This window comes from Nuphar pumila, chromosome 3 (assembly GCF_984573655.1).
Source record: "Nuphar pumila chromosome 3, dmNupPumi1.hap1.1, whole genome shotgun sequence".
Taxonomy (NCBI): Eukaryota; Viridiplantae; Streptophyta; class Magnoliopsida; order Nymphaeales; family Nymphaeaceae; genus Nuphar; species Nuphar pumila.
In genome coordinates, this window is record NC_143251.1 from 126,436,272 (window position 1) to 126,458,187 (window position 21,916).

The 21,916-nt window shown below is 38.8% G+C and overlaps 1 protein-coding gene across 2 annotated transcripts; it reads left to right on the forward strand.

Annotated features, from left to right (window-relative positions):
- Positions 1 to 11,807: 11,807 nt before the first annotated feature.
- Positions 11,808 to 21,629, forward strand: LOC149843676 (BTB/POZ domain and ankyrin repeat-containing protein NBCL-like). Of its 2 annotated transcripts, none has more exons than XM_090000012.1 (3): positions 11,808 to 12,576; positions 13,758 to 14,620; positions 21,412 to 21,629. In XM_090000012.1, exons 1-3 carry the CDS (start codon positions 12,106 to 12,108, stop codon positions 21,473 to 21,475), a joined length of 1,398 nt encoding a protein of 465 aa, XP_089856138.1. In that variant the 5' UTR covers positions 11,808 to 12,105; the 3' UTR covers positions 21,476 to 21,629. The 2 variants fall into 2 exon arrangements, with proteins under 2 accessions (XP_089856138.1, XP_089856139.1); XM_090000013.1 differs by lacking the exon at positions 21,412 to 21,629 and adding an exon at positions 15,844 to 16,112.
- Positions 21,630 to 21,916: the final 287 nt, after the last annotated feature.

The following is a 21,916-nucleotide window of genomic DNA, read 5'->3' on the forward strand; positions in this document are numbered from 1 at the left end:
CCACAACCGAGCCCTCGGCCCTGTCCCTCTCTGGATCTTTTTTTATCTCTCAGCCTTTTCCTCTGTCGTAGCATATTTGAAAGGGTTTTCCCAACTGAAGGGGGTTGTGCGTGAGGGCCGATTGCGGTGAGCATCTTCCTCATCATCGTACTCTTCTTCTTCCTCCTCCTCTTCTTCTTCCTTCCCTTCTTATTCTTCCTCATCCTCCTCTTTCCTTTCTTCTTCATCTTCATTTTGTTTTTTGTCTTATGTTTTATCTTAATTTTTACGGCTTTCACCCTTTGCTTATTTCCCCTTTTTCTGTCTAAAATCTGTAGATACATTTTCCTATTCTTCTTCTTTTGTCTTATGTTGTAGGTTAACTTTTTGGATTTTCTCTCTTCCTTATTTTTTTTTTCGGGGGGGGGGGGGGGGTCTAAAATCATACATTCGAAGTTTGAACCTGAAGATGAGCCCTCATTATATGTGGAACAAATCTGGTATATAAGTTGTTTTAGTAAGGTGCCTAAGAGGGCATTGTGACATTCTTTCCAATTGGCGCATGTGCTGAAGTTTCTTCTTGTTATGAAAATAAATATGTCCTATGCTTTTGTTGATTCTAGTTGCATGTTGCATCTTTAAATTGTTGGCAATATGTTCTGTTCATCCAATTTCCATATCAAAACACATTTTTTTATGAGGTCTTTCAACGCGCTAACATAAATGTGTTACCCTTCAAAAGGCTTATGATTTGTATCGTCACCATGTCATATTTTGTTTAGCTTTTGACTTGTGAATGTTGGACCAATTCCTTGCTGCAAAAAATACAGCTCTGCTGAAGCCACTGAAAGTGACTCTGTTGACATTGCAAATATCAGGTTGAGTATCATGTTTTCTTTTCTTCACTTGTTAAATGATCGGACATCTAATATCTCCATTTGGTCTCTTCTCTATTATTCTTTGCAGGTTCATCCTTATGTTAATAATGGGAGCAAGAATTCTAAATTTGGAATCATAAATGAAAAGTTGCAGTGGTTTCTTGATGCTGTGAAGTCACATCCAAATGAACTAAAGCATTATGATTATGGATTTTCTTGATAAGGTTTTGCATCTCTGTTGCATTATCAGGTGCCAACTACTCTACTGATAATATGATGCCCCTTTTGGTCTCTAATTTAACTCAAGTTGCTCCATAATATCATATATGAAATATTGGCAAGGTTTTTTTTAGGACTCGTTGTAATAACAATTACTTCCTTGGCAGTGGGCCTCTCGTGCAACTCTCCTCCTCTCGTGCAGCTTTTTACATTTCATGCATATGTCATGTCCATGCATGCCATACTAAGATCAAGAATTATGTAACTGATCCAAATAATATTTTTATTTGTTAGAATATGGTTCGTGAAGGTCGCAGTGATCGAGCAACTAGTGGTCGAGGACCAAGTGGAGTTCGTGGGATAACATTAGGTAGATGTCTTTGTATTATATTTAACTATAGGCATTCATTATGTTATTTCTTATATGTTGATATAAAAATTGTTACTTGTTAATCATGTTTATAGGATCCCAGCTCAGAGATCGTTAGTCTCTGCCTTCATCTTCACGTGCAGCTTCGATAGGTATATCATTTAAATAATTATATACTTGATTAGTTTAAATGTGCATTATGTGAATTTTTAAATTATTGTTCTATAGATGATGTTTTGCATGCATATGGCCCACCTACACCAGCTACTCATACACATCACGAGTCAACGACGGTTGGTATGTATAGTTCCATAACTATTAAAGTTATTTGTTCAACATGTAGATAAAATGTGTACATGGATTTTCTTATTTTTGTACAACAGTCCAAGAGAGTCATACGGATGTTGAGTCTTCTCAGTCTAACACACGATGACTCATTGAAATAGTGTATATCGATAGTCGACCATAAGTATTTCATTGTCACTTGTCCAATACTTATCTTATAAATAGTGTATATTGATAGTCGATTGTTAATGTGTATCAATTCATATACAATGCGAGGTTCGAGCAACAAAAAGTGATTCAAAAAATTAGGAAATCACTAGTTCAGCATCTTTCAGGACCGGTTGCTCAAAGAAAAGAGTACTCGAAGGTGTTGTTGGATAGATTATGATCCTCATTCATGTAATACAATCGTTTAGCATAGCTAATGTATTTCATATTTAATTTTTTGTTATAGTCATGTGCATTAACTTTTGAAATTATTTGTAAGCTTCAAATCGCTTTGCGACTGCAAAAGAGGAGCAGGACGCGAGGCTAGTGTAGCAGAAGGTGGCTGTCAGTGGATTTATCAACATGCTTCACAATATGAAGACTGCAGCAATAAAAGCAACTAGTGGGATAGATGATCTACTGTAGTGAAAGGGCCATGGCCCTTCTACTATCATGACAGATTATTGAGATGCAACGTGTGACAAGTGAGCGAGTCATGAATTTCAAAACCGCTCAGCAAAGGCTGCACAAAACTGAGTGAATATGCCAAATGCCCATTTACACATAGGTGGTTCTAGGACTTTTAGGAGCCACCAGAAGAAAATGGTAAGTTATCAATATATATATATATATATATATATTGTCAAATTTATAAGTATTTTTACATACATCTAATTGATTTTTTATCATTTAACCTTACAAGAAGCTAAAAAATGAGGCTTTGTGCCTTACAAGGATATGTTTATTGAAACACATAAACGTAAGAGCACGAGAGAGTTTATATCAGAGAAGGCGAGAGCGACATCGGTATGTATTTATTGTATTAATAAACATTGTAATATACAAGTTACTATGAATTACATTATAATTCTTAATTATTAATTTAGATTGTAATCATTACTTTGCAGGAGTCATACGAGCAGCAGATGGTAGAGCGATATGGCGACGACTCCACTCAGCATCCATCTTTTGATCCTGCATCATAGGTAACTACAACCAGTGAACCCAAAAAAGATCGTGTGTTCAGGTTTGGAAGTAATATGAACACTACAACAATTGTTGCCTCCTCCAGCCAGGGCTTTCAGAGTTCTCCCACCAGCATCAACTCTCAGTGTCTGATTGACCCTGCTATTTCTTGAGATAGTGTCCACCAGTTTCTTCGGGACACAATGCATGACTTTTTACATGAAGTCATTCTCAACCTTGTCCATAATGAGTTGTGCGACTTTTTTCGAGACAGAGAAACTTTGTCTGCCATCTACATGAGCTCAAGTACCCGTCAGGTACGTATAACGTTTATTTCAATACATATCTAAAGTTTCATGCCATTAGTTTCATGTCATTAGATTTCAATACGTATATGCTTATAATATTTCATTATGTCATTAGTTTTTAGGGACTCTACATGTACTGTTTGTTGGCCTCTGAATTCTGTTAATGTCCTTCACTTTATTGCTAGTCTATGTGTCATTCAGCCATGTTACTTTGATTGCCTTATATTAGGTACATTGCATATAATTTATTTCATTATATTTTGTTTATTAATACTAACATTTTGGTTCTCTTGTAGGATGCTGGAGATGATAAGCGTAGAGGAGCTGATGGAGGCATAGATTGAGGTGCAGATCGAGACAATGAAGAGGATGATGCTCTGAATCTTGGCAAGGAGTAGCTTCATGTGTTAAATTTGTTTCACGTACTTGTTGTTTCAAATGAAACTCTTTGTATATGTTTACCTACTTGTTAAATTTGTTTCACTTATAACTTGTGTTAAATTTGTTTCACCTACTTTGTATATGTATTTTTTATGTGTACTTTATCTTTTATACACAGGTTATAGAAATTATATAACGAGAAATTTTTTCTCGATATTTATATTTCAAACAAAATTATTTTGTTTTTTTTTTATTTTCACGCCGGATATGTATCTGTCGTAAAACCAAACCAATGCTTATTTAGTGATGGACTCAAGACAGATCATGACATTCACTAATCCATCGTAAATTAGCGATAGAAATAGCGACATATCAGTTCTGTCGCTAATTAGCGACCAAAGAATTGCGACAGATGCTATCCATTGCTAAGTCATCGCCAATTTGTCGCTAAACAGTTCAGCGATGAATTTACGATGGATTAACATCAAATAGCATCCGTTGCTAATCCGCAAAATTCTTGTAGTGTTGGGATGCCCTGCCTTCCTTTACTTTAGGTCCCAAGAACTCCCCTAAAATGATGGGGGGTCTCTTGTCAGATAGTTGGGCACACTTTCTTAAAGCTCCCATTAAGTTGATGATATCCCTCAAGGCAGCTCAGTTCAGCCGGTGAAAGGTTTCATGTCCAATTGGGGGTATTGTTATCACACTGGAAGGTTTGAGGGATGCTGACTCTACAACCTTTGGGACGATGGCCGCTATAGTGGGCAAGGGAAACAATGGGTCAGGTGAGAGTTAGAGAATGACCCCTTTCAGAGGGAAGGGAATTTGAAGCCTGGCGGGGGGGGGGGGGAGTTTTGGTCTGGGTTAGGTTTGCGAGTGAAGGGGTTTTTAAAAGTCAGAAGGGGTTTGGTTGGGGATATAGGGGAGGCCATTTGGAGGCTTCTCCATTTGGGGCGAGTGGAAGATGAAGGAGTGGACGTCGGGTTACCACCATAGAACCTAACCTGGTCGGACATGGGAAGGGAGAAGTTGGGTGCAGGATCGCCATTAGGCTCAACAACTGGTGGAGAAGGGCTGACCTTAGGGTAGGGGATGGGATATATACAGTACATCACTAACACTATATATATATATATATATATATGGTGTTAGTGCTGGGATGGGATATCAAGGGTAAGGAACCTCCTAGTTGTTGGGATTCTTAGGGGATGTTGCTTTAACCAAATCAGACTTTATGGATGTGTTCACCATGGTCGAAATAGTTGGTGTTCACCCTTGGATCATAGTTTTTTTTATAGTACATTGTTGGTCATTGACTTTTCAACCCTCTTAAGATGATAAGTTAGAAAAATATGCTCCAAAGGTTAGTTTCCACTAAACTTAATATGTAGATCACGTCTCAGGGAACAGATGTGAAAAAAAACTTTAAAAAATAAAGAAAAAATATTACAATTTCTTTACTAAGAGTTCCTTACCGATGTGGCTAGCAAACATTGCCCCGTTAGTGTCTTCCCTGCTTGTGTAAGCATGTCTTGTCACGTTTGTCATGATAATTACCAACAATGATTTTGATATGGTGAAATAGCATTTTGCTAACGAAGTTTTGCAGATTTGCTTGTCATATGCAAATGTACATAGTTGAAAAGGTCCCTCCATAGCTAAGTGGCCATTTAAGCAAACATAGAATTTTGGTTAGTTGTGATGATTCACTAAATCATTAGCCCTATGAGGCCATCGGTGACGTAGTGCTGTCTTGCTAGAAGAAAATCAATCACTGAAGGATGATGTTCAACACCAACATGGCAGTGGATAAAGTGTTTCCCTTTTCTTTTCTTTTTTTAAGTGACACACTATTTTCTGTTCATGTGACCTAAATAGAATGTCTAATTCTTGTCACAGTGATTGCAGCTATGTTAAAATTTATCAAACACCCACTAAAAGAAATGTCAAAATGATTTCATGAGCACTTTTTGTTTAAATGTATAGTAATTAGAAACCATAATGAGAATTTTTAATGTCCCATCATCATCATCTCTATAATGAGATTTTTTTGTGGATTTCACGGTTTCGTTACTTTGTAACAAGGGCAGCTAGATTTAGAAAGGGAGCCTCTTATCTAGAGGAGCACGTATTTGGAAAACAAGCAATCCCATGTTACAATCCAAGACCAAGAATTACTTACACCAAACTCGTTGAGGCCAGACAAGTTTCTTCCATAGTGGAAGGCCATAGCAAATTAATTTTTCTTGGTGAGTTGACCAACAGTTGCACAATCCTTGTTCCTTGTTCGGTTTGTTCGGCTAGTTTACCAGCCCTACTCAGATCTCAATTCCAAAAATGAAACATGATCATTTTATATAACAAAAATAACACATTTTGGAAAATGCCTCAAAATTTACTAAATTTGTTGAATAGACAATATTGCAGGTTCTCAGTTTTTTGTTGCTTTTACCTCTCGCATGTGAGAATTCTTTATTTTCGCACGTCATGAAGCTAAAATAATACACCCATGAAACTCATCAACAAAATCTCATTTGAGGTTGTGAAATTTCAAAAGAGATTACAAAATTTCAAATAATTTGTGAAAATCATCACGAGTTTTACAATGCACGTTGCAAAAATCCTTTTTAGTGTTGTGGAAGTTCGTATCTTGCAAAATTCATAATAATTATCCCATTTGTATTATGAAATTCTTTTTCGTTGTGAAATTTTTTATGAATAGTACAAAAACAAAGGTAGGGTTTCACAAAAACTAAGTTTTTTGTAGTCTCTAATCAGTGAGAAATTATGATAATTTTTCTACAACCAAGTATCAGGGGTGAGAAAATTGACAACATTTCATTGACAAAAAATCATCAACAGTTGGTTTTTTTGGAAAGGGCATCTTATGGTATGGGTGGAATAAGAAATGATATTCACAGTCAGTGTTCAATCACGTGGTATGAGTGGGATATCCAGCACTCTTGAGGCCATTAATTCTCACAAATTGTGATAGCTCGATAGATATATTTCCTTTCTATCAACACAAAGTCGATGTATCTCACAATTTGCATTCGATCACATGGGATGGGTGGGATACTTTATTTTCTCTAAATCAAAGATGTAATGAGAACCAATATTCTTGTAAAAGAATAGAATGTATGAGCAACTTCACTTTGTAAAAGAATGAAATAAATGAAATGTATGAGTGAATTTATTTTATAAAAAATGAAATAAAATCAATGTATGAGCAACTTCATTATGTTAAAGTACATGCTTCATTTCTCAACCCATTTTTTGCATCTGGTGCCCTATTTTTGCAAACCTTGAATTTTGGCCCCCTCTAGCGATTTTTTAACGAATATCCGGCATAAGAAATTTTGAGATTTCGCAAGGAAAAAAAAATCACAATACTGATGCGATGCAATTAAGAAATTTTATGATACCAGAGTCAAATTATTTTTCTGATTTTAAAAAAGTAAAATAAATTTTGCATGAACCTTACAAATTTTCTTTCTGATTAAAAAAAAAATAAACTGAAATATGCATGCACCTTGAGAAATTCTTTTCTGATGCAGAAATTATTAGTTACATAACATGTTAATTCCCTATTATATACATATTATACACAATTGTTTCAAATATTTGGTATCTATCATTCAAAAGAATGGAGATATTGATGGAGATGTAAATCATAGGATTAAGGTTGGGTGGATGAAATGAAAAAGTGCAACTGGAGTGTTGTGCGATCATAGAAAGCCATTGTTGTTGAAGGGAAAGTTTTATAGGACGACAATTAGACTCGCTTTACTATATGGTACGAAATGTTGGGCTGCCAAGAGATATCATGTTCAAAAAATGAGTGTAATTGAGATGCATATGCTTCGATGGATGTGTGAAAATACACTAAAAGATAAGATTCGAAACGAGGAAATACGTAAGAAGGTAGGCGTTGCATCTATTGAAAATAAGATGAGTGAGAATCATTTATGATGGTTTGGGCATATTCGGCGACGACCTAATGATGCTCCGGTTAGAAGGATGGAGAAATGGGAAAATATATTAGCTAAAAGAGGTCAGGGTAGGCCTAAGAAGACTTGGATGAAGATTATAAGAAAGGATATGAATGCTTTAAACCTCACCGAGGACATGACATTGGATAGAAATGATTGGAGGAGAAAGATTCATGTGGAGGACCCAGAATGATTTTCCTTTTGGTTCATATCGCCGACCCCAATTGTTTGGGATGAAGGCGTTGTTGTTGTTGTTGTTGTTGTTGTTGTTGTTGTTGTATACACAATTGATTCTAATAAATAAATTAATCATTTGTTCTATAAACAACACATATCAAACAAAACACAAGATCAAACAACTTCATTCGATTTTACATACTTAAATCATTTTCTACTTATATAAATAATTTATTTTACTCAAAAAACAAGAATTAAACAACTTCATTGTCTGTGATATATATACAATTCATTCCTTTCAAAAAACAAAAATCAAACAACTTCAACATTCTTTGCCGTAAGCGGAATGGTTGCCTTTATCAGTTTTCATCTACAAGCGCAAGTGCATCCTCCAGCTTAGACTTTTCATTGCCGCAAACTAAGCTGCAACACAAAAATAAACTGAATGAGTACTTGAACAAAAGAAGCACAATATTGAAGGCATTATTTAAACTATAATCTATCACATTTAATTCTAGGTTTCATTAATTTGCTCCCCCATTGTGAGCATTATAAGGTTCCCAATAACCGGTTCAAGACCTATGGATTTGAATCTAGGACTCGACTCTGGTACAATGATGACTCAAATGGATCTAGAGCAGATGTCAGTCCAACTGTTCAGAATATTTGGATCTAGACTCAACTAGACAAGACTATTGCCTACTGGACCCACTGGATCAGTCTTGGATCCTTACCTCCATTTTCATAACTCTTCAACATTTGTTGCAAATAGAGAGAATAAAAACCACATTATTTGCATCTCTGGAGCAATGGTGACAAATACCAATGATTTTTTAAGTGATATTTTACCTAGCTGATGAAAACATAAATATCACAAAAAAAATATTTTTTTTATCTTTTAACTATAAAAGTCAAAATTTTGTATTATTTTTTAATGGCAATATTTTGCCAACAAAAAACTTAAGAAAAATAAAAGTTTTCAATTTCTCATGAGAAAAAGGTTGACAGTATTTTCTCATTTTAAAGTTTGGTCACTATGCTCATGAGTCATAAGTAGGTAGGGATGGCAGTGAACTAGGGGAAAACGGTGCCCTACCCCACCTCGCCCTGTTTGGAGTGGGGATGGAGGACATGAAATGGGGATGGAAGTTAAAATCAAAACTTGTGCGAGGATGGAGGCAGGGATGGACTTATGTTTTTCTTTGCTCCGCCTTACCTCCGTTCTTTCTTTAGGGATGGCAGCGGATCGAGGGAAAGCAGGGCTCTGCCCCGCCTTGCTCCATTTGGAAACGGGGGTCGAGGACATGAAACGGGGATGAAGGCAAGGATAGAGGTTAAAATCAAGACCCGTGCAGGGATGGAGGGCAGGATTTTGAGATGAGGCGATGGTGAAGACCTTGTCCCCCTGCCTTCGCACCCATCCACTGCCATCCTTATGGGTAGGTTGAATTTGTACTCTGGCTCGAAGTCCTAGTCCATGTCCTTGGATGTGGATCATGAATCAAGCTAGGATCTGACCCATTGTTTTTATGGTAATTGGGACATGACCAGACACAGATTGAATAGACTCCCTTAGTGCATTTGGGCTCACCCTGATGCCAAAAGAATCCCACAATTAGGGCTAACTGCCTTTAGCTCCACTGCTCCATCAAGTAGTCTTGTCACAATTAAACCATGTATCGATCAAGTATATATGAAGATAATTATGTCTTAATTCATTTTATTGTTGCATCCAACCAGTCTTGTCTGGGTGGGTTTTTATTCAAATATGACAACTTGAGGCAACCATGAATTGCCAATTTGATTCTTTTTTTTGTATAATAGCAGAAAAAACATCAACCAAAAACTGTCACAATATCCAAAGTTTCTTCTAAGTACTCTGTTGTTCAAAACCATACTAATCTTCTCCTTTAATGATTGGTCATGGAAACGCACATAAAAAAACAACTTTTCATAGGTACATACTAGGAAAGGCTGCCCTAAATCTTGAAGCAGATAGACTGATTTTTCATTTGTGATCGATGAAGCCTATTACATGCTTAATGACATAATTTCAAGTGTGGATTCTGTAAATTAGGAAGTAAAAAGACCCCAATGGTGGAAAACCTAGTATTGATTTTTAAGGGAAAACAAAGATCATAAGTTGGTATTCATTTAAGATAAATTTAATTTAACATCCCAGAGTCAAAGTTGTCCTAGTTTTTAACTCATGCTACTTGCTTTTGGCTCCATGAAATGTTTAAAAAAAAAGTTCATTTGTGCATTTATTTTGAAAAAGGAAAGGGTTGCCCTTAGTTGTCTAATAAGCCTCACTTTAATTTATCCAACACCAAGAGTTGAAATTTATTGCCATGTATTTTATGACATGGTAAATAATCAATAAATGATATTGCATTTATGCAATGGCCTCAGACACCCACATGAACCATGTTGACTGGCTGCAGACTGCTTTTCCTTTGGTTGGGATTGGTTCTGACTGTCAACTGAGTTGGTTGTGTAACCGTAGAAGAGACCAACCTGGTCAAACCCATTTATGGGTATGGTATACAGTACAAATATATGCAAATATATCAAGCATGTTTTATACATATATACAGGCATAAAATGCATATTTTAAGAGTAATATGGCAGAGGTTGGCAGGTGCGTGCCGAATAATAGGGGGGAAGTATCTGGAAACATGACTAGTCAAATGTCATATTTTGTGCTTCAAATCATAAGACAGACAGTGAATGGTCAATCGAAAGGATTTTGGACATGATGAACTTAGCATTTTTATTATTTTATTTCATCTCTAGTTACTATTGACCAGTACTAAAATATTACTTAATTGCTATTATTACTGTTAGTACCTTAAAGCTGGTGAATCATACGACTATTCAATTTCAAAGTTTTCACTTCACCTCCCATCCCTTCAGGCACACGTGTGTGGAACCCCACGTCGAACTCATCTCAGCAATCCCCATCAACTCACTGGGCACGAATCCCCATGATCTAGCCGACACTCATAAGAGGAGCTGCAGGGTGCAGGCCGTACATGATTGAAAGAAGGGAAAAAAAAGGGAAAGTTTTCATAGTGTCTTTTGTGGGCATACAAACGAAAAGCAAGCTCACAACTCTCTTGCAAATCTACCAAAAATGCCATCTTAGTCTAAACATTCAATCATAAAAAATCATACACAGCCTTACTATTTCTTCTGGTTTTCACTCTCTATAGTCGAAAGAGAATGATGTTGGTGGGCTCAACTCCCCACTGAAACAGCACTCGACTCTAGCACCAAAAGCCCATTAGTCAATGCAACTTTTAAACTTTAGCTGGATTTAGGAGTAGTCCAAGATGGATTTGGATCAGTGTTGTCATAATCAAATCGGCCGATTCAATCCCAATTATTCCTGAGTTGTGTCTGAATCAGCTTATATACATAAGTTTTTTAATTTTTACTGTTTGTTTTTCGGTAGACCCATTTGGACTTTTTTTAAAAATGTGATTTGAACAAACATCGGCATCGATTTGGATTGGTAAAGTCATTGTCTAGGCATTACCACAAAACACTGCATAAAGCTGAAACAAAATGATATGGGCCAGCCTTGCTTGGAGATCCCCCACTTGTAGACCAAGAAGGGGGTCCCTTTTTCACAAAGTTTCCAAACTAATCAAATCTTGATGACCATTTGAATATACACTAACGAATCGCTTAAAACAACATACACCATCATTAGCAAATCTTATTACCATTTTAAAAAACGTGGATCTAGTCGTATAACCCCCAATTGGGTAGTGGGCATTTTGGTCACGTACCCCTCAAAAAAGGCCCATCTACCCCCCACAAGGACAAACAAGTCATTCCCTCCAAACATCGGGTGCAACCCAATAATTCCCCACATCAAATTATTTAACTTATATTCATCTGGTCTCTCCTCACAGATCACCGCCCAACACAGCCAAACAAGTCTCTCTCTCTCTCCTCACATTAATACAATTGAAAAAACGACCAAACAAATCGATTACAAAAACCAATAAAATAAGCAAGGCATCCCATCAACAATGAATGAGTGAGTGAATGTTTCGCTTTTCTCTCCAAACCCCAAAGTTCTCTCACTGTCTCTCAGATGACATCCTAAGCGAAATAAAAGAAAGCCATCCCAATTCCCAACCGAAAAGAAAAAGGCATAAAAACATATTGAAGAAAGAAAAACACCATCTATCCGTCTATCCATCCATCACCCATCTCATTTTTTGCGAGAGAGCGAGAGGAAAATTGAAAGAAAGGAAGAAATCACCGTTTATCCGTCTATCACAATCTCGTTTCTAGAGAGAGAAAGAGAGGGAAGAAGAAGAAGAAGGATGAGCTTCGAGGAATCGATGAAGTCTTTGTCGCTGGACTACCTGAACCTGCTGATCAACGGGCAGGCCTTCAGTGACGTCACGTTCAGCGTGGAGGGTCGGCTGGTGCACGCGCACAGGTGCATCCTGGCGGCGAGGAGCCTCTTCTTCAGGAAGTTCTTCTGCGCCCCCGAGGCTGCGGAGGCGAGGGGGGCGCTGCCGGGTAGGGTGGTGGTAGCCGGAGTGGCCGGTGGCGGTGGTGCCTCTCAGGTGATCCCCGTCAACTCCGTCGGCTACGAGGTGTTCCTCCTCCTGCTGCAGTTCCTCTACAGCGGGCAGGTCTCCATCGTGCCGCAGAAGCACGAGGCCCGGCCCAATTGCACCGACCGAGGGTGCTGGCACACCCATTGCACCTCCGCCATCGACCTCGCGCTCCACACCCTCTCCGCTTCTCAGTACTTTGGCGTCGAACAGTTGGCGCTCATCACTCAGGTTGTTTTTTCTGACCTGATTTCGTGGAATGAAACCATCATGGTGGTGTTTTTTTTTTTGGGGGGGGAGCTTTTCGTTTTGCTTGCTCTTTTTGTTTTTTGAGATGGTGGTGGTGTCTGGTTGGTTCCCTACTAGATGGTGGTGAAGAAAATAATAGAATAATAATAATGGGTTTTTGGAGTTGCAAGATTTTGGGATTGAAAATGATGGAGAATTGAATTCAGGAGGGAAAAAGGAAGGCAATTTTTTAACGGATTTCTTGTAGTACTCTTAATAGAGGAAGGAATTAGTGTTTTTCTTATTTAATAAAGAGGAGAAAACAAGTGATTTTGGTTAGGAAGATGAGAATGGCGTGATCTTTTTTGTTGCTATTGTTGGTATTATCTTATGGGAGAAGCAAAGACTTTCTACAATATCGTTTATGTGTTTAGTGCTTAGTTTTAACATTGTTTTAAGGTTGATTTTGAACCCTTTCCCCCGTTGATTCATGGTCTGCTTTTTTCTGCTCTAAAGAATGGTTTTAAGAATTATTTGGCTACCTTTTTTCATTTGTATAATTTGATTATTTCTTTATAAACAAAGTGTCCGCCGAAACTTCTCCTCCGAGTCCCTTGTTTTTTTTCTCTTTTGAACATAAGATTATGCAAATTGCGTTCTAGCTTCAAATTTTTGGCCTAGCAATATCCAACCAGGCTTTTTATTTCTTGTTAGTTTCCATTTTTCCTTTTTTCTTCGGACCGTAAGTGTTGCAATCGAGAAAAGTTTTGTTGGATCGTACATTCTTCTTTGTAGTAAGGAAAAAGCTTTTTCATCTCTCTCTCTCTCTCTCTCTCTCTCTCTCTCTCTCTCTCTCTCTCTCTCTCTCTCTTCTCTCTCTCTCTCTCTCTCTCGTACAGACATCATAATGTTATATATTTTGCTCTATCCAAAATGGGTTCTCTGCCTATCTTTCCATCTCCAATTAATGAATGTCGGCAAGGCGTTTTCTCGAAAGTTGATCCTTTCTTCCCCTCTTTTGAGAAAAACAAACTCTCTTCCCTCCACTCTTTTGATTGTAGGCTTTTGAGTATTGTTTGATGTTACTTACTGCTATCTTCCTTTCTGCATTGTCTATAAGCGAAAAACAAAATGAGAGATAAGAAAGATCACAGATAGAGACTGTTCTCTTGGTTCCTTTGCAGAAGCAACTAGCAAGTATGGTGGAGAAGGCCTCCATTGAAGATGTTATGAAGGTGCTGATGGCGTCAAGGAAGCAAGAGATGCACCACCTTTGGTCCACCTGCTCCCACCTTGTAGCAAACTCAGGCCTGCCCCCAGAGATCATCTCCAAGCATCTCCCCATAGACGTGGTGTCCAAAATTGAGGAGCTCCGCCTCAACTCCACGCTTGCCCGCCGCTCCCTCCTCCACGACATGGGCGGCTCCACCGCCTCCTCCTCCCCCTCAGCCGTCACCGGCGATGACAAGCCGCAGAAAATCCGGCGGATGCAGCGGGCCCTTGACTCGTCCGACGTCGAGCTCGTGAAGCTTATGGTCATGGGGGAAGGCCTGAACCTCGACGAAGCCCTCGCCCTCCATTACGCCGTCGCTAATTGTAGCCGGGAGGTGGTGAAGGCCCTGCTCGAGCTCGGTGCTGCTGACGTCAACCACCGGGCCGAGCCCAGCCAGAAGACGCCGCTCCACATTGCAGCAGAGATGGTGAACCCGGACATGGTGGCGGTGCTGCTGGACCACCATGCCGACCCGAACGTTCGGGGCGCCGATAGCACGACACCGATCGACATCCTCCGGTCGCTCACATCCGACTTCTTGTTCAAGGGTGCGGTACCTTGCCTTCCCCACATTGAGCCCAACAAGCTCAGGCTATGTCTGGAGCTGGTGCAGTCTGCTGCATTAGTCCTCTCCCGGGATGAATGCAACGGCGCTGGAGGCGGCCCTGCCTCTGCCGCGGCACCCGCCATGGAAAGCCACATGGTCTTTCTCAATCTTGGTGGTGCAGATTTGGGCTGTAAATACGATGGTGAGTCCGGGAACGATAGTGAGAGGTATTGTACTCAGCTTCCGGGCTCTCTCTACTCTCATGGGTTTTAGCCAACTCTCTGTACCTGTTTTTACCAACAGAATCTGAATCTCTTGTTGCTTGCTACCTCTTTCTTATTAATTGCTGAGTATATCATAAGGACTTCATTAGTTCATAGTTTAACCCCTCCCTTTCAGGGTGTCAACATTCTAAGTACTAGTCTGGACCGAGCACTCTTTAACCTAATCTAGCTCCAGCTTAACTTTGGAGGGATCGTGTGGATCAGGTCAGGCACGGCACAGGTAGCCTGCTGCGGGGCCCGCAAGGTTGCCAATTTCCCAAAAATATAATATTTTTTCCCACGGGAGGAATTATTTGCCTTTTCCCCTTTTCTCCTTTATTTTCCCTGTTTTTCTCTCTTTTCTAACTTTCTTTTCTGGGATTGGATGTGATACGCCGACACCCACTTTCGTTGGATGATTGTGAATAGATGTATCAATCTTGGTGAAATGCAGAAGAGAAGAGTCTCTCTCTCTCTCTCTCTCTCTCTCTCATATCATATTCTTTTTTCTTATTGTTGTGAGGATGGTGATGGAGATTCTCCTTGATCTCTTTGGTTGGGAATGAGATCATCACCTTTCGCTATTGGGCCCAAGTTAGATTTAGCCTTTTTTTTTTTACTGGAGGTTCTGTAATTAAAATTTAAGGGGAGGCAATAAGGACCGTTGAGAGTCTTGAGACTCTCTCACCATCCTCTCCTTTGCCATCTTTGACGGGGACACAAATTATTGGATGGCTACATTTGCTATAGGCCATGACTGTCCTTTCTTGGCCAAATGATCTGATTGTCCTTGCAATTCATCGACAATGGGCAGATGAATGGTGTTTGTCTTGAATGCATGCAACAAACAACTTTGGGTGCTCGATACTCTATATTGATATATAGCTCTGCACATCAAGATCCCTCTTGTTAAACTCCTTATTTTATTTCAGGTCTCTTGTTCCTATTCTGATTTCAATATTCACTGAATAGACATCTTGCTTCCCCGTGTGTTTGCGGATGCTTTGTCATTATTATATTTAGTTGAGAGGAGTTTTATGCAATGCTATAGTAGACAGGAGAGTATATGTATGCTGTAAAATTTCCACTCTTTGACTTACTTTTGCTGATTTTTTTGGGGTTTGGGATTGATATGCCAACCCTTTTTAAGATGCACAGGCGTGTCATTATTTCATTTGCTCTTTCAGCTATGTCACATGGATACGGGTGTGGTGTGGACACGGGGATGCAGTCATTTTTTTATGAAGCTTTTCAATATGGCTAGAATAGAAGGGGATATGGGATGGGAGTCGAAATGGAGTATGGGTGTCACACAGTTATCCGCATTATGTAGTAATTAGTTATTCGATAAGGATTACCTGACACATATCCTACATTTGGAGAGGCCATATCTATTCCATATTAAAATCAAGTTAACCTTTTCTTTTCTTAATGAAATCCTTACATTTGCTTTGTATGTTCTTTATGCACATATGATTGGCTCATTATTCCTTATGTTGCCTAATTAGATAAGTGCATGTTAATCTGTGTTTGAGTTATGCTAAATATTGTTTCGGTTGCATGTATGAGGATGAAAAAGTTGCAAGATTTTAAGATATATCACATTTCTACATTTCTATTGTAAGATACTCTTTTCGTAATGACATATCATACAGTTTGCCAGGCTTACGGAGATACTTAACACTTGTTAATCAAAATTTGTAGTCCAAGAACTACAATTTTATATGAATGTTTATTCTTTGAATTGATAGGTGTTGCAGAAATTATGGCCATCATGTGTAGAGATTATTGCCTGGATTGATGGGCATTTCAATGAAAATTTTTGTCTTATTGAGTTGCAAAATCATGTGGCATATGATGCTAAATACTTGATTGATGCATACTGGATATCTTTAGTTTGTCATAAGTTCTGGCAGATTACAAGAAAGAAAAGTTAAGGATGTCCATACTTTTCCTTCTTGGCAAGAATGTTATATATATGATCCAGGTTTCTATAATCATTAGGGCATCATATTCAACTACAAGGATTAATTGTACTGCCATTTAGGTCCATAGAAGACATTGCAACCCGATTCTTGTTATTTTCTTGGCAATTTTGAACGAAGTTTAGTAGCACACTTTCGTAGGTTCCCACATCACATGATCATTGATATATATATATATATATATATATATATATATATATATATATATATATATATATATATATATATATATATATATATATATATAGTTTTTCAGTCTTTTCATTTTATTTATAAATTCTGATCATACAGATGTAATCCATGTACTTGATTTTATAGGGATCAGCTCTTGAAGTGTTCGATTCCGACACATGAGTGGGTTTTTATAAGGTTCAAAAAATCAACGGTCCAAAATCTTTGTGAATTATTGAGGCTCCAAATATTATTTTTTTCATTGAAAACACATGATTCAAGTGTGGATTTCTAGTAAATCGACCATGCTCAACACATTTATGGGGTCGGAAATAAAAAAAATACAGAAAGAGCAGAGAAACCCATTTACCATGTATCATTTAGCACTTAATGTGTGAGAGTCTCTCTCTCTCTCTCTCTCTCTCTATATATATATATATATATATATACATATATATATATATATATTGTCCTTATTATATTGTCCTTATTATATTGCAATGCCATATGTTTGGGCTTTAGTACGTAACAAATAGTGTGCATAGAGCACAAAATTTAGTAATATGGTTGTGTAATCATTACAAGGATGAGGATCAATAGTGGCGACTCTTTTCTAACGAGAAAAAATCTCAGAGTTATTGATAAAGCAATAATGGGAATATTTTTTGTCTCCGCTATTAGCGTAATTAATAATGGTGAGCCATAAATCTTGCCGCTATTACTCTACTATGGCCATGATTCTCGCCGCTATTAGTTTCACCGATAACAATGAATTGGATATCCCCTGGGATGCCTTGTCCCTCCACACATATTGTCGTTAAAGATATGTATAATGGTGAGATTCTCTAGTCGTTAGATATTACCATCAAAATATTGTAACGATTATATTTAACGGTTAGAAGATCTCATAGTTATAGATCAATAACAACAAATTAAATCTAGTTCTCATATTTATAGGATCTTACTCTATAATTGTTGTTTCTATTGATCTTTAACGATAATATCTAATGGCTAGAGAATATCACTATTGTAGATCAATAATGGCAAGAGCCAGGTGTGGCTTTTCTTTATAGGGTTTTACTCTATAATAGAGATATTTATGTAGCAGTTATGGAGTAACATCAATAAAAACGTCCTGACAAGCTCTTTTTATCTCTCATGCTCTCTTTCTTACTCACTAATTTCTCGAAGCAGGTTATATGTCCCCCCCCCCCCCGAACAGGAGAGTTAGCTACATCTCATGTTCGGGGGTCCCAAAGAGCACCACGTATGTAAGCATGTGTGTCTCGTATCCCTATGTTTGTCAGCATTAATTAGCGTTGGAGTTTGATGCGATTGCAAAGACTTAAGTACCCTCTCCTCCATTGGTGCCAAAAAAATGACCATTCTTGAAAAGGAGTGGTTATAAAGACTTAAGTGCCCCAAAGATGATTATTTAAGACTCAGTCTCTGCACTGCAGGATTATTCGAGAAAGAAATCTCCCCTGAAGGAGGCCATGAACATCAACCCTCTCACTCTCTCTCTCCCTTCTCTTTTTGCTTCATGTGCACATTCAGCAGAAGATCCAACATTGCTCCATCAAGCACCGACTGACCTGCACATTGACTGTTGTGGAGCTTGATTCAGAGTTTTTACCCTTACAGGAGGAGGGTTTGGGGGCTCCTCCCAGCGTGGGTAGCATCATTTAACTAAATGAGTTGTATATCCTGATTCAGAGTTTTTACCCTTACAGGAGAGGGGTCTAGGTGCTCCTCACAGCGTGGGTAGCATCATTCAACTTAAAGAGTTGTGGAGTCTAATTCAGAGTTTTTACCCTTACAGAAAGGGGGGTCTGAGGGCTCCTCCCAACGTGGGTAGCATCATTCAACTTGATGAGTTGTGGAGCTTGATTTAGAGCTTTTGCTCTTATAGGAGGAGGGTTTGGGGGCTCCTCCCAGCGTGAATAGCATCGTTCAACTTGATTCATTGTGGAGCCTGATTCAGAGTTTTTGCCCTTATAGGAGGAGGGTTTGGGGGCTCCTCCCAGCGTGGATAGCATCGTTCAACTTGATTCGTTGTGGAGCCTGATTAAGAGTTTTTGCCCTTACAGAAGGAGGGTTTGGGGACTCATCCCAGCGTGGGTAGCATCGTTCAACTTGATTCGTTGTGGAGCCTGATTTAGATTTTTTTCCCTTACAGGAGGGGGGTCCGGGGGCTCCCCCCTGCACGGGTCCCGGGTGTCGTGGTAAAAAAATGCACAGGGTGTCGTGGTGAGAAAGACATATGTTTGTTCCAAGCAAGGTTGGAAGAAATCAATGGAAAATCCAACAAGGAACATGCCAGGATCAAGATGTTGATGTCAAGCGAGAATGATGTTGTGCAACTCAAATAACACAGAATAATAGGGGTCTAGTTTTTTGTTAAAATGGGGAATAAAATGACAATAGAAATCGCTAAAAATTTACAGGAATAAACTAGACTCAATAACGAAGACACCACTTTTTACGGATTTGGAATATGACCTCCGGTTAGGGAGATATGGCCCTGACAAGTTGATCCTAATTCAGGTAGCGATTTACAGCAATTTGTTTACTGAATAACACTACAAATTGCTATAGTGATTTGCAGAAGACACTAAAAATCACTATAGTGAGATCCAACAACACTATAAATCGTTGTGGGGCTCGTTGGAGACCCAAAAACACTATAAATTGTTATAGTGATTTGCAGAAGACGCTGTTGAAAAGCTGAATAACACTATAAATCGTTGTGGGGCTCGTTGAAGACCCAAAAGCACTATAAATCGCTATAGTGATTTGTGGAAGACACTACAAATCGTTGTTGAAAAGCCGGATAACACTATAAATCGTTGTGGGGCTTGTTGGAGACCCAAAAATATTACAAATTGTTGTAGGAAAGCCCGATAATACTACAAATCGTTGTTGGAAGGCCCCAAAAAAAATTGGTCCGGAGGGCGCTGTCCCCCGAGCCCCCGCCAGGGGCGCCCCCCCCCCCCCCCCCCCTGACCCCCGACCGCTGACTGCGCAGCGAGATCCGCGCCTGGGGGGAGCCCCCGGACCCCCCTCTTGTAAGGGCAAAAACTTTAAATCAGGCTCCACAACACATCAAGTTAAATGATGTTACCCACGCTGGGAGGAGCCCCCAAACCCCCTCTTGTAAGGGCAAAAACTATGAATCAGGCTCCACAACTCATCAAGTTGAACGATGCTACAGTCAGTGTGCAGGTCAGTCGGGGTTTGATGGAGCAATGTAGGATCGTCTATTGGATGTGCACAGAAGTAGAGAGAGAAGAGAGAGAGAGAGTGAGAGGGTTGATGTTCATGGCCTTCTCCAGGGAGAACTCTTTGTCTCCCTTGATTTCTTATCTAGAGAGAGAGGGTTTTACAGTGTTTTACGGAAACGGAAGAAGAAGATGATGATGATGAAAAGTTCAAACGGACATTTTTGATGGCTCAGGTATGTTTCATCGGATGACCATCGGATCGCCAGCTCACCATCGAATCGTCGGCTCACCATCGTTTCGTCGGATCACCATCGGCGAAACGATTAAGGTTTGTTTCGCTGTGTAGACTTTGAAGAGTCAACATCATCCTCGATTTTCTGGATGGAGGACATGTTTGTCCTTTTTTTGAATTGTTTGTTTTTTTTAATGAAGGGCATTTTTGTCATTTTTTCAAACTATCGCTCTATGAAAAGAATAGCAAGAAAGGGTACTTAAGTCTTTGCATCCACACCAGACTCCAATGCTAAGTGATGTCAACATACACGGGAATACGAGCCCCATGTGCTTTATACGTGGTGCTCATTCAGACCCCCGAACACCGTGGGATTCAGTGAATCATCGGGGGCGAACATACATCACCCTCTCCTAATTTCTCTCCTCTTACATCCTCCCCAATTTTGATGAGTCAAAACCCTAGCATCTCTCTCTATCATTGGATTGCGGGCTTTGTTAAAGAGATTATTGGAGTTCTTAGGTGCGTTCTTTTCTCTTTTTCTGTGTCTCTTTTTAATCTGATACGTGTTTAGCATCTTTTTGTGTATTGCAATAAACGCTCTTCCTCGACAGGGAGAAAGGTGTAAACTATGTGTGTGTTTTCTTTGACTCGTGAACTGTAAGTTTTTGGGATTCTTCTCAGCATGCCTTTGTTGAAGGGGCTAAAAGGCATTTTCTCTCTTTCCGTCTTTAGTTTCTTTTCTTGCTTCTCTTTTTTTCCAAATTTTCTGTGTAAAATCATGATTTCTGACCTGTTTTGGCCTCTAATTGGTCGGAATCGAACTCATCATTTTTTCAAGCGTGCATTTTCTTTGAAGGATTTCTGTTGCAGGTATTGCTTCCTTTTTCTATCATTAAACATCTTCAATTTTCTCCTTCTTTCGTTTCTCAAGAAAATCTCTATTTTTTTGTTCATTTCTTTAGTATGTTCCTCAAGTATACTTTTCTGGTTAGTGGGCTTAATATAAAATAGCAACGGTTGGTGGGAGATATACCGAATATTAGTAATTAGAAAATTGTATGCTTGTATTGATGTTCTCTTAATTCTGTCAACAGCTACATACTCATTGGTAACATGTTTATGAAAACATGATCTGTTCAGGTTTTCATGGTTGAAAGAACGAGTACCACACTGCTTACACATTGATCATACATGGTTCATGTAGATATCCACTACGTGCTGAGAATAATTAAGTTACAATTTTCACTGTTTTGGAGCTTGTATGACTAATCGTATTATGGTTTGAAATTTCTTATCTTTATCCAGAGACACTTTTGTACTGAAATTGATCTTTTAATATAACGTGACCTTTCTTTATACTTACAAGTTTATATAACTGATAGATTTATTGAAGTGTTAGTGTAAGCATGCATGTGCATGAAGATATATGCTCGACTTTATATATGCCATGGCATTAACCAGTGGGTTCTCATGAATTATATTGAGTTGAAGCTTATGAATCAAGCCATGCTGACTGATGCAATGGCATTAACTACTTTTCTGCCTGTTTTGCCTTTGTTACATTTTCTCACGAGGAAAGAGTTTTCGTTACTTTTTCTGTATTATTTGATCTCGAGTGGTATTTTTATTGCCCTCGAGACAGGAA